The sequence below is a fragment of the Nothobranchius furzeri genome, chromosome 1 (assembly GCF_043380555.1).
Source record: "Nothobranchius furzeri strain GRZ-AD chromosome 1, NfurGRZ-RIMD1, whole genome shotgun sequence".
In the NCBI taxonomy this organism is placed as follows: domain Eukaryota; kingdom Metazoa; phylum Chordata; class Actinopteri; order Cyprinodontiformes; family Nothobranchiidae; genus Nothobranchius; species Nothobranchius furzeri.
In genome coordinates, this window is record NC_091741.1 from 55,448,481 (window position 1) to 55,463,797 (window position 15,317).

The 15,317-nt window shown below is 41.5% G+C and overlaps 1 protein-coding gene across 3 annotated transcripts in view; it reads right to left on the bottom strand.

Moving 5' to 3' along the window:
• The window catches only part of celsr1a (cadherin EGF LAG seven-pass G-type receptor 1a), a 108,786-nt gene that overhangs the window by 25,179 nt on the left and 68,290 nt on the right, over positions 1–15,317 (bottom strand). For all 3 annotated transcript variants that reach the window (XM_070549048.1, XM_015956642.3, XM_054739602.2), the window contains exons 7-9: positions 1,286–1,443; positions 295–458; positions 46–171 (exon numbers count right to left, since the gene is read on the bottom strand). In XM_070549048.1, coding sequence (XP_070405149.1) covers positions 46–171; positions 295–458; positions 1,286–1,443 — 448 coding nt within the window. The remainder of the gene's footprint in view (positions 1–45; positions 172–294; positions 459–1,285; positions 1,444–15,317) is intronic.

The window sequence follows — 15,317 nt, forward strand, 5'->3', positions numbered from 1 at the left end:
CAAACCAAGAATTTTTTCCAGAAAACCCCCCACAAAATTTCCCACCTTGTTCACAGTTTTTCCCGCCGTAACCTGTAGGACAGTCACAGCTGTAGGTGTTCCACTTGCTGACACACACTCCTCCGTTCAGGCACACGCCATTTGTGCAAAAGTTTTTCTTAGCAGGACAGCCTGGACAGTAAAGGTGAGCGTCATTAGCGTACATGTGGTAAACATGCGTTAGAAGGAAAATCTAAACGTTTTCCTGTTGTTGATCTAAATGAGGACATGTCACTTCAAGAGTAGACAACTAACCCGGAGTGGTGCCGTTGTTAGCGATGTAGCTAGCCATGTCAACGGCCTTGCTGTCGATGGTGAAGTTTCTCATGCAGCCCACGAAGTTCCTGTTCCTGACCGGGAAGTCCTCGGGAAGATTGGGAACTCCTCCAAGCAGCAACGGTCCTGTCAAATCCAGTGATCTGCAAAAAGCAAAGATGTGAATTTTCTTAAAATAGCAAAGAAAAATTTCTTTTAAGGTGACCATGGTACAAACCAAATTCAACAACAACAACAACAATAATAATAATAGACTAATTATTTTCTGTAGATTAAAACAGATCTTAAAATGTGATTGGATGTTTTGAGTTGGCAGACACGGGAATATTTGAGAGAAGAATTCAGAAACATGTGAACAATCATCAGGCACCTTTAATATTTTTACTGAACACATGAAGAGATAAACTCAGAAATAAGGCGTATTCCTGTTCAGTCCCCAGCTATCACAGTCTTGATGACATTTCTGCTGAAGGATCTGAGAGTTAAAAACCTAAATCTGATCTTCTGATTCAACGTTTAAAGGAAATTTTCAGTTTCAGAAGGTTTGTAGATTACAAAGACCCAACTCACTCAGTGTGATGTATTTAAAGTGTCGTCTGAGTGTGTGTGACCCGCGCAACGAATTCTCTTAGGAATGTAGCATTGCTGTGTCTCCTTTGAAGCTCCTCTCGGTCCCCACCCTCCACATACTGCATGTGTCTCAGCATGCAGGATTTGTGAGTGACTCATTAAAAAACGTCTCACAGCAGAAAATTAGAAACTGGTGTGTGTGTGTGTGTGTGTGTGTGTGTGTGTGTGTGTGTGTGTGTGTGTGTGTGTGTGTGTGTGTGTGTGTGTGTGTGAGTGAGAGAGAGAGAGAGGTGAGCTCATGGTCATCTACCATGTCAGAAATGCCACATGGGTGAAGACCAAGTTGAGCTGAAACACGTTGCGTTGGAGAGAAAGTAAGTGAAAGTGAAAAGGTTCTTACTTTTTCTGTCCTGTCTGGGTGCCCTGCGCAGCACACGAGTAGTTGCCAATCTGCTTTCCGAAGCGAATCGCCATGGAGATGTCACAGTCATCCACGACAACCACTGCCACCTTTTCTGCTGAGGGTCCACGAGGGACGCCTAGATGCCCAATGTTGGGCTGAAAAATTAAACACACAATAAAAGCAGTTTTTTAAACTTACTATGAAGTATAAGAATGGCACAATTACTATTTGCATGTCTTGTTTTTTTTTTTTTTTTTTTTTTTTTTTACTGTATTTCCTCGATGTACCTCGACTAACTAAATATTCAATGCTCGGCTTGCTTCTTTGTTTCTTTTAACTGAATCTGAGAAAGTTGGCAGACGCAGCTGCATCAGTGCAGGTCAATGCTCCTTAAACAATGTCTGGAAGAGTTGGATAGAAAGGCAACTATAAGCTTTTAGTTCCCCCCAAAAAGAATAAAAATGTCATTGTGCATTAGCTGGCACTTTACAAAGGGGGCTCTAGTCTTTCATCCAGGTCTGTGGCCAACTAACGTTGATCTGAGAAAATGTGGATCGGCTTAAAAAAAGATCAGGCCACCGAAGGTTTTAGGTTTTCTGAAGCTGGAGACCAAAGTTTACCAGAGCTTTGTGAACAATGAGGCTGAAGTTTATTTAAAAAAAAGCTGTCCATCACTTATCTTCCCTGGAGTGTGGTCCATGCCTGAACTACATAAAAAGCCACAGCAACTAGAGAAAAGACTCCAGTTCTGATATGTGATCTAAAAAAAATGATTTGCAAAATTTGGTTAGTCTTATTACAATATTTTAAAATCCAGATTTCGATACCAAATTAATGTTTAATTAGAACACTAACCAATGGCCTAGCTTTGGGTCATGACTAAATTACCAGTGGTGCACTTAAGGGGTAGCCAGGGCCACCACCAGAAAGCTGCTGGCCACCCCATGGCCACACCAGAGGAGACCAACGCTCTTTAATTAATCATATTAACGTTTGTGCAAACTATAAATTCATATTATTTGATCAGACATAAAAGCAAAATCCAGTAAAAAAAACATACAAAGTAAATAAATGATCAGATTTTAAAAACGTTTTTGTTTCTCTGGCTCACCATTCTTAAAACACAAAAGTTTTAATCACTATAGTTTTTGTGGATGTTTTTGTGAGGACAGCAATTAAAGTGATTTTTTAAATTCTACAATAAATTTTAAAATAACATTCCAAATACCGGCTTGAAAAAAATAAAATAAAAGCGCTCTTCAAATTTGAGGTAAGCATGTTGGATGAATATTAATTTTTAATGAAAAATAAAAAAAGAAGCGTGCAATGCATCACCACAGGCTAAACGCTCCTAGAGTTACCACACAGACCAATCTGGTGTGCCATCCCCAACGTTTTCTCTGGCCCATCTGGCCCCCCCATGAAAATGATCTGGGGGCACCACTGTAAATTATAATACCATTAGTTTATTCAGTTAAATTTATTTTTAAAAACACATTTAACTTTGTTTAATTTACTGTTTTAACAAGGCCATATCATTGAAAATCCACTGTTGGGAGCTTTCATGTGATATTGTTATTTCCTCATGAATGGAAACTAGTCTTGTCATCAGGCCCTGCTCCTCTCCCGAAAGCTAGTCTCTAGTTTGAAACCCATCTTCCCTGGCCAGCACAGGATATGTGGTGCCTGCTGTCATGCAGCAGATTGGTAGTCCAGTGGTTAGAGTGCTAGGCTGGCATGCAGGTTTGTATCTTGGTCTGAGCTAATCTGCTACAGCTGGCTAAATAAATTACTGCTGACACCACCAGGATTCTAACCCACATCAGCACATGACAAAACTGAGACAGCAGGCACATGCCTTAACCACTGGACTACCACTGCTTAACTTGCCTAAGATGCTGTTAAAGGCAGGTTTTGCCTCAGTGGGCTTGAGCGGAGTTTAACTAAAACAAAAGCATTTTCTTTCCAAGTATAAATTCAGGCTGATGAAAATAACTCATATTTAGGATTCAATATTTCTCTATTGTGCTAACGGTAATTCCTATCATATACTGTGCCTACCTTTGTTCTCAAAGGTGTAAAATAGCATTATATAGAACATTTAAAGCTGCTGAACAGTGAAATCAAATAATTTCCCTTCATAAAAAAATACTCTCAATATACTGTAACCACCTTGTGCAAATTTACAATTTAAGGTGGGTTTTAGAAAACAAAATGATTCCACAAAGCCTCAAATAATCAAGATTTTCAACATAAAAATTTGAAAATGATTTCGATGTTTTTTTCTATTATTATTTGTACCTGAAAACAACCAAAACAGGCATCGGTCGGACAAATACACACAAAGCTCCACTAGACATCGGATTAGATCAGCGAGAGTCCAGCAGGTTGAGACTCACCAGAGTAAAAAGAGAAACAAAGGGAAGAGAGGAGGGTCAAACAAGGATCTGAGAAAGGCAAAACAAAAAGAGACATGCGACAGAGACGTTTGCGCTTTTCTATCAGGTGGACTCTGTTCTGTTCTAGTTTCCCTGCCACTCCTCATAACTAGCCTTGTTTCCAGATATTCTACCTCCAAAAATAGTTTCCATCTTTCCAAAAGATGAACAGGAAGTATGTAAACTTTGATGGAGCAGCTGCTTTCCTTCTCTTTCACCTTTAATCTGATTTGGCCCCAACACACAGCATCATAGGTGCAACGGAGGTTTCCGAACATAAAACACGGCAGCTGCGATCCGAGAGAGAAATATGCATCTTGTAAATTATGTTCAACTGTAGGAAAAGTTGTTTTTGAAGCTGCATTTGGATTCATTTTTCTCAGTGATGAAAGGAAACAAAAACAAGGTCAGTTACCAACAACATTTAAAGCTGTAATAGCGAAGCTGTAGAACGGACTTTCTGCTGCACTTGTCAAGATCGTCCTTGTCAAGTACACAAGAACGCACTTAGTCTACTTGTGTATCGAGAAACGGCCCAAGTGTGTCAATCAGTTCAGAAAGTATTCATCTATCAAACTTTAGTCATGTGATTAGAAGCTCATCGAGTTAATGACTCAGTTCAGAAAACATTCAATAAATGTGAGAAAAAACACAAACCAGGAGACGAGAGAAATGTGCTGTAATCCGATTGGATGGTCTAAGTGAATTACTGTGGTATGCAGTAAATTAGAACCAGTCTTTAAATGGAACTAACCCCCATTAAATCACATTAAGAAGAGCAAGTTAGAAGGTCCAGTTGGAGATATTAACTTTCATCTGGAGCTCAGTGCTGTGAATCAGGCAGGAAATAGATGGAAACTGCTGTTTTATTCTCTGTGATAAAAGAAAAATACAGAAAACATGTAGACAACACAGAGAGAGTGGTGTATTTAACTGATTTCAAGGACAATAACTTTAGCTGAATAATCAGATTACTTTCTCTTGGGTTTAGTCGAGCAAGAAAAATGAGATGGAGACAGAAGGAGAAAAAACAGCAGGGAGGGAAACAGAAAACCCCAGATTATGTTTAAAATGGACTCAAAAAGCCAGATTTATACAACAGCTGTTAGTCGAGATGACAGAAGAATGAATCACACAGAACGATGGATTCATACAGACAGATAAACCACAGGAATTATAATCTACCTGTGATAGAACTTAACCTTCCTCACGCAAGTAAAACAAAACAAAACAAAATAATTTTCTGACATTTTTTTTGCTGTAAATGAAATTTTTAAAATGACTCCACTTTTTTTATTTAAATGAATAGTTTCATGAGAAAACATTACCACATAGCTCACAGTCAAATGAGTAATACACAGCTTAACCTAAAATGTGCCAGATTGGACTTGGTCATTAAAGGGAAGTCAGATTCATCCACATCATTATCAGTCAGGTTGGTTTTACAGAGTTTGCACCAAATACACCATTTTTTAAAGCTGATTCTATTTTTTTTTATCAATAATAACTAGGGCAGTGGTCCTCAATAGGCGGTCCGCGGGCCCCCTCTTTGTGGCCCCCCGAACTCTGCGCACCCCTTCTGTCTTTTTTTTTTGAGTGGCCCTCGGACCATTATAATTGAGAACCCCTGAACTAGGGTACGGTCCTGTAAACAGAAAGGGAGCTGTCCATCTGACTAAACCTCTCTCCCCCTGAGCCTGAGATCAGTGGACTCAGAGGTCTCCTTTAAAAAGCAGCTGAAAACCCACCTGTTCAGCCTGGCTCTGGTGTGACCTTCATCACCGCCCTCTCCTTATTCTCCTCTTTTTACCAATTCTGCCTTTCCCAGGATCCAGTAATTTCCCTCTTTCTTATTCATTTTCTCTTTCCCTTTCCTTAAAATTTTAATCACATTTTTTTTCTAATTTTTATGATATTTTTAATAATTTTTTTAAATTTTTGTTCTTATGAAACGCCTCATGATTTTTATCTTGAGAGGCGCTATATACATAAAACAAAATTGAAGCTCATTGAAACTTGCAGATCTGCTCTGGTCTAAAGTCTTTGCAGGCGTCACAGACGCAGAAAGAGAGGCAGAAGTTTAGGAACGTATTGAGGATGCAGCGAAAATCAGTGGTGAAAACAAGGAGTTGTAGTCAAGATACCAGAAAAGGTGCAGAGATCAGGGCTGGAATAATACGAGCACACAATGAACACAGGTACCAGGATGCTGATAACTGGGCGGCGAGGCTGAGGCTGAGGACAGTTTAAATAGTGCTGTGCACAGGTGAGATGGAGTCCATCAGGCATGGATCAGTTGGGCTGAATAAGGTTGACTGAACAAATGGAGAGCAGAGGGAGTGTCTGAGGAGCTGGAGCTTTTTTGTAAGATGCCCAAGCTAAACATCTGCATCTGGAGATGCAGGGGCTGAGGGAAGAGCTTCTGGATGCAGGGCAGACTCTGATGAACTTGCAGATCTGCAATGCCCTGAGATCCCCCAGGAAACACTTGTGCAGTTTCTATTAATACACGATTCTTAAACTTGAAAAGATCTTGGATTTTGTGTATATCTGTCAGCTGATTCAATTAGTCTGCTTCCTGTGAATCCAGCTGGTTGAGTTTCAGACCCCCTCATATTAAAATGCACTTGGCCCAAACTCTGAAGGGGCCCCATGAGCCTCTCTCTTTTACCCCTCAGCCCCAACTCCGGGCTGGTTAAGATTCCTCTTCCTGAGGCGTCATCTCCAGGGGCGATGGGTGTGCTGTAGCCATGGCAACACACTTGATCCCCGCAGATTGCCAGAATGGCAAAGATGGTACAGGACACGAGTGACATAGCCGACAAAGCCCACACACACACCCACATACACGAACCATCAGGTTGCTCGTCAAAGGCATCGTGACAACTTAACCAGCCCTGCAGCGAGGATAAAGAGCCTTACAACAGCACCGTTCAGCAGATTAGACAGAAAAAGCTGTCAAAATAAGTGTTTAATGAGCAGGGTGATTAGTGTGACTGTGTGTGTTTAGCAGTGAGAGAAAGATGTCTAGTTCAGTTTGAGGTGACCTTCTGTGTGTGTAATTATCAGGAAATGGCTGGTGCTGCAGACGGCCACGCAGAGCCGTGTCTTGTTGTTACAGGACTCTGCAGATGCTTAGGGTGCCAGGAGGGTGAATGAAAAATACCTTTACTTCTGTTTAAGTCCTTATATCAGAATATAGAGACAAGTCGAGTCAGACCCAACCTGCTAGGTCATATTTGGAAAAAACAAAATAGGAACTACGAATTCAAAATGAAAAAATATATATTTCTGCTGATATGTGAAAAATCTTAACTATAAACTACTAATAAAGATAAAAGCAAAAGAAAAATATTGAATATTGTCATTTATATTTGTAAATGTAACTCATGTTTGTTTTTAGTTTTAAAAGAGTGTTTGTTTTCTAACATTAGTACGGAAGAGGATTAGGGCCAAGGAAAAGGAAAACATTTTTTTTTCTCAAAATTCTGATTTTAATCTCACAATTATTAAAGTCAGAATTATCTTTCCTTTCTTTTTTTCCCTTTTCAGTGGCCCTAATCCTCGTCCGTACTACATTAAACCATCAGCATTAAACAGATGAGAATAAAGACAAATTTATGTCTTTATTTTTTGAACAAACGGACTGATTTAAGACTCGGACTTAGACCAAGACTTAACTCTCATTTACTAACGTCAGAAGCAGATAGAGCCTGTGATGTACTGATACTTCTAGTGTTCTAACTACTAAACTACGAAGTTTGTTTTAGTCTTTCAAGTTGAAGAAACAAAATAATCCTTAGAGGTGGTTTGTTGTATTTTTAGTCCAGAATTTGTTGATGTTTCTTGATTAGACTTGGACGAGATTATGGTATTTCCGTATACAGAGGGTGTTAAAAAATAGCAATGGTGCCAGTTCCAATACAGCCACGACAAAACTGTGCACGTAGGAGACAAAGATTATAAAAATAACCATAAATTAAAAAGATAAATAAAGGTTTACTGTATAAAACGGATGCGTGGTTGAATTTTCAGTTTTACCTACAGTAAATCAGGGGTCGGCAACCTTTTCCCATCAAAGAGCCATAATTACCCGTTTCCCACAGTAAAGAAAACACTGGGAGCAGCCGCGGCATTGTGGGCGGGGCCTACCCTCAGACAGCAGAGAGCTGCTTTAACAGAGCACAACAGGTGACAGCAACCAATACCAGTTGCTCATTTACCTCAAAGTTATCTTTCGACAGAAGATAATTAATAAAACAGTTTGTATAAAATTGATCCAAAAAATGTAGCCCGTCTGTGCTACAATATTTCGATATTTTTCACCCTGCTAGTGGTTTTAATAGCTGAGCAGGTGACGCTTCTTGAGGCGTCACACATAACTGCTCTGTCTCGTTGGACTGTTGTAATTAAACATTGTACTGAACTAAACTTTGCATTAATCATTGTTGAAAAGGATCTAATCAGTTAGTTTTGTCCCCTCATTTACACTGACGGAGGTAACGGCGCAGTGTGCATGGCTCTGGTGTTCATCAGGTTTAATGTTTCTGTTTGCAACAATTTTCACAAGAAGGTAAAACAGTTAAATGACAGGATTCACACTGACCGGATATTTCTCGTATTTGGTTGTTTATTTTGATGGAGAAATCTCAAGCCTGCAGAAGCGCTGACATTTTAATTGTTATGCACATCGTGGAGGTAGCTACATCAATCAGGAAAAAATTCCCATCAGAACATCTGAGATGGACACTGAGCTCAGCGCAGCTCGCTGTCAGTGCATGCGTATGGTGGACAGCAAGCTGAAGATGTGTTGGAGTGCGTCGCAGAACCAGAACCATGCAGGAAGATTCTGTGTTTTCTAAACCCGGTCTCTCAGAGACTTGTCACTTAAAAAAAAGTTCCCTGATTATGAATATTTGGCTGAATAGCGCTTGTTCCTGTCTCCAACACTGCGACACATCCATGAGCCTGTCTGAGGAACAGTCCAGAATCTCACATCCTCTTCAGCTCAGAAAGCACCTATAGACTTATTTGATTATGCACAAACAGGTGACCTGTTCAGGTTTACACAGACAATCTTTAAATGTAGAATTGGCTACAGATAAAAATGAATGAAGTAAAACAAAATACATTGTAATTAAATATTCATTAATTGGTTTACAAGCAGAAAGCTGCAGGGTTGCCGACCCCTGACCTAAATAGTTGAAAATGTTTTGTCCAACATTCAGAGACGTTCCATAAAGTCTATGAACGTGATGTCATCACATGACAGCGCAGAGAGAAAAATGGCAACTCGCACACCAGCTGATTGGCGTCTAAAAAGAACACAACTGCTGCCGTTTAGGAATGTTTTGGGTTTGAAGCATACTTAAAAGAGAGCTGGTAAACACTGACGAGGTGATTTGTGCAAACAAAGATGACCGCGAAAGATGCACACCCCATCAGCACAGCAGAGGAGCTGTGGGGAGGAAGCTGGATGGTTTTAAAATTTGGATACCGCCCAAGCCTACTCTTGATCACGTATGTGACAGTAGCATGTTTTGAATATGCGGGGAAAATGATTCTTGTGTTTGTTAAATATTTATGACCCATCTTCCTGAACAGCAAAAAAAGCAAAAAGCTTTTCATGATCTGCTGGTTTTCGTTCACTCAGCACATCCCCTTCTCTAAACGGCCTTAATGTCTGATCGTCTCCATGACTCACCTGTACCCTCTTCCTTTTAAACTCTCCTGCCAGATGATCAGCGTTCTTCCAGGTTCTTCTCCCTGAATTATTCTTGCCTAGCCAGCGATGGATCTCTGCAGCTCTTCTGCTTTCTGGACTATGACCCCTAACCTCTGACCTCTCCTGGCCACAGATTCTCACCGCATCCTTTTGCTAAGCATCTAAACTTCCAACACATTCTCACTCCCAGCGCGTCAAAAACAAATGCTTTGTCAGCCAGCCTCCGTGTCAGACCCGATGCCAAAAGTGCACTTTTTCGTAACTTCTGTGCGAAAAGGGGGTTTCCCCTTTTCTGACTGCAGATCCCAATGCAGAGTAAACCTGACGTGATGGGATGTCCGCTGATGCGGCACTGAACCAGCTCATTTAACCGCACCTAAACCTTAACGTTCTACGATTTATAACCTTCCCCTCACCCTCATCCTAACCTTAACCCTCTTGCTACCTAAAACGTTACTCTCACTGTGATCAAGCGTTTGTTTCCCATGCATTCTGACTGCGAATTTTCGTATTTGCCGCCCAACGGGAGCGTTAGAACATACCATCTGGCGAGGGGGAGGTTACAAATACACTCTACTTTTAACCTCCACCTTGGTAGTTGAAACCTCCCCCTCGCGTTGGCTCGGTCCAAACTCGACCAATAACGAGGCGGCTCCCGACGTTCACTTCATAGAGCCGGCTTTTAGAGCGACCGACACATCACTAACGTGTTCGCTAGCAAGATGGTTAAGGTTAGGATAGGGGTGAGGGGAAGGTTAAATAACAAGAGGATAAGGTTAGGGTGAGGTACAATGAGGTGGTTTGGTGCTGCATCAGCGGACATCCCATCGTGTCAGCGTAACGCTGCATTGGGATCTGCAGTCAGAAAAGGGAAAAATCCTTTTTTGCACATAAGTGACGAAAAAGGGCACTTTAGGCGTCAGGGGTCTGACGCGGAGGGTGGCTGACACAGCGTTTATTTTTTGACGCGCTGGGAGTGAGAATGTGTTGAAACTTCTGCTGTTCTGTGAATGAAGTCTCTAAAATTGTCATAATTTTGGATTATGGATTTTTTTTTATGGAGTACAGAACTCTCGTTCTCCACTTCTTGACCCATTACCCAGATGTATGTGTAAGAAAACATTTTTCTGCTACTGCTCACTATTTCCATTCCTGAGTGTTTGACCACTGCTTCGATCGTCAAACAAAATCACAAAAACATATACGTTTTAAAGCACACACTGCATAAAAGGTGTGTGTGTGCGTGTGCGTGTGCGTGTGTGTGTGTGTGTGTGTGTGTGTGTGTGTGTGTGTGTGTGTGTGTGTGTGTGAGTGAATTTTAGAGAATTGGAGTTTTGGCCCTGTCTAACACACACACACACACATGCTCGCGTGTCTCACCTTCCCTCTAGAAGCAACAAGCTGTCATGTCCAGATTACCTCATCTGCCTTCTGGCTATGTAAACCAAGAGCTCTTCAAACACACACACACACACACACACACACACACACACACACACACACACACACACCATTTTTAGAAGTTTAATCCAAACTGTGATCAAGCCTATACGTTACTCCAGCCTTCATCGTGTCTTTGCAGGTCTTCCTCACAGTGGCACATGAACGGCAGCGATTGTTTTTCCAGGAGCAAAACAAACACGCAGATGACACACAGACTGAGGCGAGAGTAACTGTATCCTGTTTGAGACGGCCGCAGAAAATTCCCTTTTCACTTGACAATGGGATTGCCCCCAGCCTGCTTACTGAACTTGGTTTTAAACAAATGTGTTCCACCAAGTTTTTCTTGAGCAGAGTTTTCTATTAATTCAGGCATCTGACAATCACAGAACACAATAAAATATAACCATCTACGGTTCTGAGTCTATCAACCACAGGGATAACAGATTCCACCTTGTTGTCATTAATAAACAACATAAAAAAACTGAGTGTCCACCCTTTGCTGCTTTAAAAGAATTATCAGCCAGGAGCTACTGACCAGGTGTAAATAAGTGATCATCATCAGTCTAATCAGCTCTATAAATGCAGGAGCTGCAAAGACAGGAGAAATGCTGTAAAACATCAGAAATAGAACTAAACAGCTGTTTCCCTCCACCGCCAAACATCTGTCTCTCAACTACGACGAGACTGAGGTCATGCCAGGTGAAGTGTGTGAAATTTCCTCGTTTAGTTACATCCACAAACTCTGACATTGCAGGAAGGAAAGAAAAGAACACATTTCTAGAGAAGGAAAAAAACAAATAGAAACAGAACCATTGTGTTACAATGATGTTCTTCACAAAAAACTAAACCAGAAGCGTGTGAACCGAGTGAGAACATATCTCTGAGTATTTCTGAGTTCCGTTAATCAACGCTGACAGAAATGGCTCGTTAGCTCGTCACTCTGCTGTCAGAAAATGCACAATCGCTGCTCGCCGATGGCTTTCCTGCCAAGGCTTAGTCCTGTTTACCTCTCCTGAGCAAACGCTCAGAGGAAGTCAACGAATGTTGGCAGATTAGGACTGGAGATGTGTCCTTCTGCTGTCCCAACAAAGACTAAAGACTAAACCAGTCTCTAAACCAGTCCTGAAACTGGTGGCACATTATTCCACTGACTAGTGACTGTACAGCAGAACAATGCAAAGACAAAAATCACTTTTAAAAAGAAACATTTAGTTTTTTTTCTAACAGCAAATACCATCCTAAACACTGTCTTTATCATTTTATTTAACATGTGCATAATGGCCACGGGGAGGCATCGTCACAGTCTAAATGTAGTTATTTTTGTTGTACTTACTTTCTATTCCTTTGCATCTGACTGTTTTCTTTTAATCACTTTTGTTCAGATGTGACCTGCAATCTATCTAACAAACAAGCTAGAACTGCTTAAATAATTCAATAAAATCTCATTAAAGGCACACTTTGCAGTTTTGCTTGCTTTTAACACCCCCTAGTGTCCGTTAATAATTCTCTGTGGTCAAACTGAAAATGAAACTTATCTCCTCGCTGCGCGTTTGTCTTTTTAACACCTTAATCTAACAGTTGAAACGTCTCTCCAGCCTTCCTTAGTGTCTGCAGGAGTGATTCATCACTAAATTGAACAAATCAGCTGTGTTCGTGGTCTAAAACATGCTGGAAATATGGTGGAAGCAGACTGCAGCGCCAAGTGGAATCCAACAGGTGGCGACGCGCCAGTCTGATGTTTCGAATGCAATTTTCTGGCTGTGGGGATGGGGTCTGCGTGACACTTCATTAATCCTGTAAATGGTCATTTTTGTACATGCTGGCTCAAGAAAAATATTTTAAAATACGAAACAGTTGCATAGTATGGCTTTAACTTGAAATGTAGGTTTCTGAGAGTAAAAAAATATATATTGATAAGAGATATTTCACAAATCTATTTACTTTTTCATTTAGAGATTTTTGACCTTCAGATCTCCACCTTATCTCATCATGCTGTTGGAGATAATATTAAGGTGATTGCGGCTCCAATCTCAAAAACGACAGAAGTTTGGGTTCCACTGCTGACCCTTGCATCACATAAATGAAGTGTTTCCAGTCCATTTGGGGCCAGATCAGACAGGAAGTTCTTTATATTTCTTCACTTGCAGTATTATAAAGAAAAAAAAAATCAAAGTTTGAAGCAGGAAGATAGCAGAAATACATTCTGGTCTCATCAATCCTCAAGGAAGTAACCTTTTATTCTCCAGTATTCAGGAAGCCATCTCTGAAGGGTAAAACAGTATCATTTAACTACAAAGCTACAAAAACAACAAGCAAACCAGAAAACCCACACAACATGTACTTCCATGCAAAAATAATGTTTTTTTCTATAAATGTGTACAATTACCACAGGACATCAGTAAGTCACGAAACAGACACGATGTGAATGGTGCTCCCACATCACATCCTGATTTCATACAGAAACAAACGAAAAAGAGAGAAAACAAAAAGGTCTGCTCCCACAGAAAAAAACAAAAGCTTCTGAAGCCAAACCAACATGCCAAAACCACCCCACCTCCTACAGCCGGTCTCAGATCAGAACTAGCCCATGACTGACACTCGACCATCAGAGGCCTTTGGTGAACATGAGCCAAGGATGTACAGTAGAAATGATCTAATTGATTTTTTAGAGGCAGAGCGGCTACTAGATCAGACCACGGAGCGGGAAGAGCACCAGTAGCTAGGCTAGAGGTCAGAGTTTACCTCTTTCTGATCGAGCTCCAGCCAGGCTGTATAAAGCGGGACACGCAGACCCCCACTAGAGTCCACCAGACTCCCCCCTTCCTGGGAGAGAAACACCATGAGAGAGAGAGACACCATGTTAGACCATACAACCCAAGCCAGTCAACCCAGTACTCATTTATTCATGGTCTAAAACTTCATAAACCACTAAGGAGCACAGGTGTGATGCTTTTTCAACTAATACCAATCAACAAAGGTATGCATGTGTAGGGTGTCTGCAGCAACATTCACCACTAGTCACATTTCAAACAAAAGCAACAATTTCCTCTTTCTCCACTTCAAAACCGCCTCTCCCACCACCTCACACAATACACCACAACTCACGCACCGCCGCCTTCGCACAATGCCGCTTCTGTCTGATTTAGATCACACTGTGAGACACTGAACCGTGTGACGAGCAGGTGAAATTTACCGCAGGAAGAACAAGTGTGTGTGTGTGTGTGTGTGTGTGAAGGGGGGGCATTCCTGGTGGCACAAGCATGCAAAAGCCCCAAAATTCATCAGAAGTCGAAGAAGTCCCTGTTTACGTACGGATAAGCTGGACTGGCTGAGGTGTGTGGAAACACGTCAGGAAGAGCAAAGAATAACACGGCCTCTTCCTTTAAAAACAAACCCCGCTGGGGAAGTCTGAAGCCTCGCTTTAAAGAAAATAACTACTTAACCTTTTTGAGCAGCACTTTGCCGAGAAAACACATGCTGGTGAGAAGCCCGTTGTGTGGCAGCTCTGATTCCAACCTTTCTGTTGTGAGCTGATGAAGCGTCTGATGGCAACACTGTTAAACACCAAATAAGGACAGTCTCCTGGTTTCAGGGCGACCACCCAGAACCCGTACAAAGAGAGATGGATGACACCTCTAAACAAACCCTATAGAGTCTTTAGGGGTATTTCAGGTGCATTTAGCTGCCAGGACATACTGCTGTCCGCGTCAGCATGTCTGACTGCAATAAAAATCTCAAAAAGCTGGTTTCTATCACAATTTCCCCTCTAATGGTAAATGGTCTGTATTTGATATAGTGCCTTCTAGAGTCCTGGAACCCCCCTAGGCACTTTACAACACAATCAGCCATTCACCCTTCCACACACACATTCACACGCTGGTGGCGATGAGCTGCATTGTAGCCGGGCACATGACAGAGGTGAGTCTGATGTACACAGGTGCCACCGGTCCCTTCAACCACCACCAGCAGACAAGGTGGGTTAAGTGTCTTGCCCAAGGACACAACGGCAGCGATTGAGCGGGGCTCGAGCCTGCAACCTTCTGATTACGGGATGAGCACTTAACTCCTGTGCCACCGTCGCCCCACCAAAGCAACACAGCATGAGAACCTCACGAGTGTTCTATAACAATCTAAAAGTTTAGTCTGTGTTCTTGTTCTTGTGAAAGAATCAAATTCAAGGCGGTTGTGTTCATCATCAACAGAGATACCTGAGTCCTTTATAACTGAAACTCAGATATTTCTTTAGCTAAAACGTGTAAACACCATTACAATGATCATTTCATCTCAGAATGGATGACTGACTGCAATAAAAATCTCAAAAAGCTGAGAGAGGTCTCATGGTGCCTCTCTCTCTCTCTCTCTCTCTCTCTCTCTCTCAAGGAATCTGGATGCAGCATCTGGCCTCACTGTAAACACTGACTGA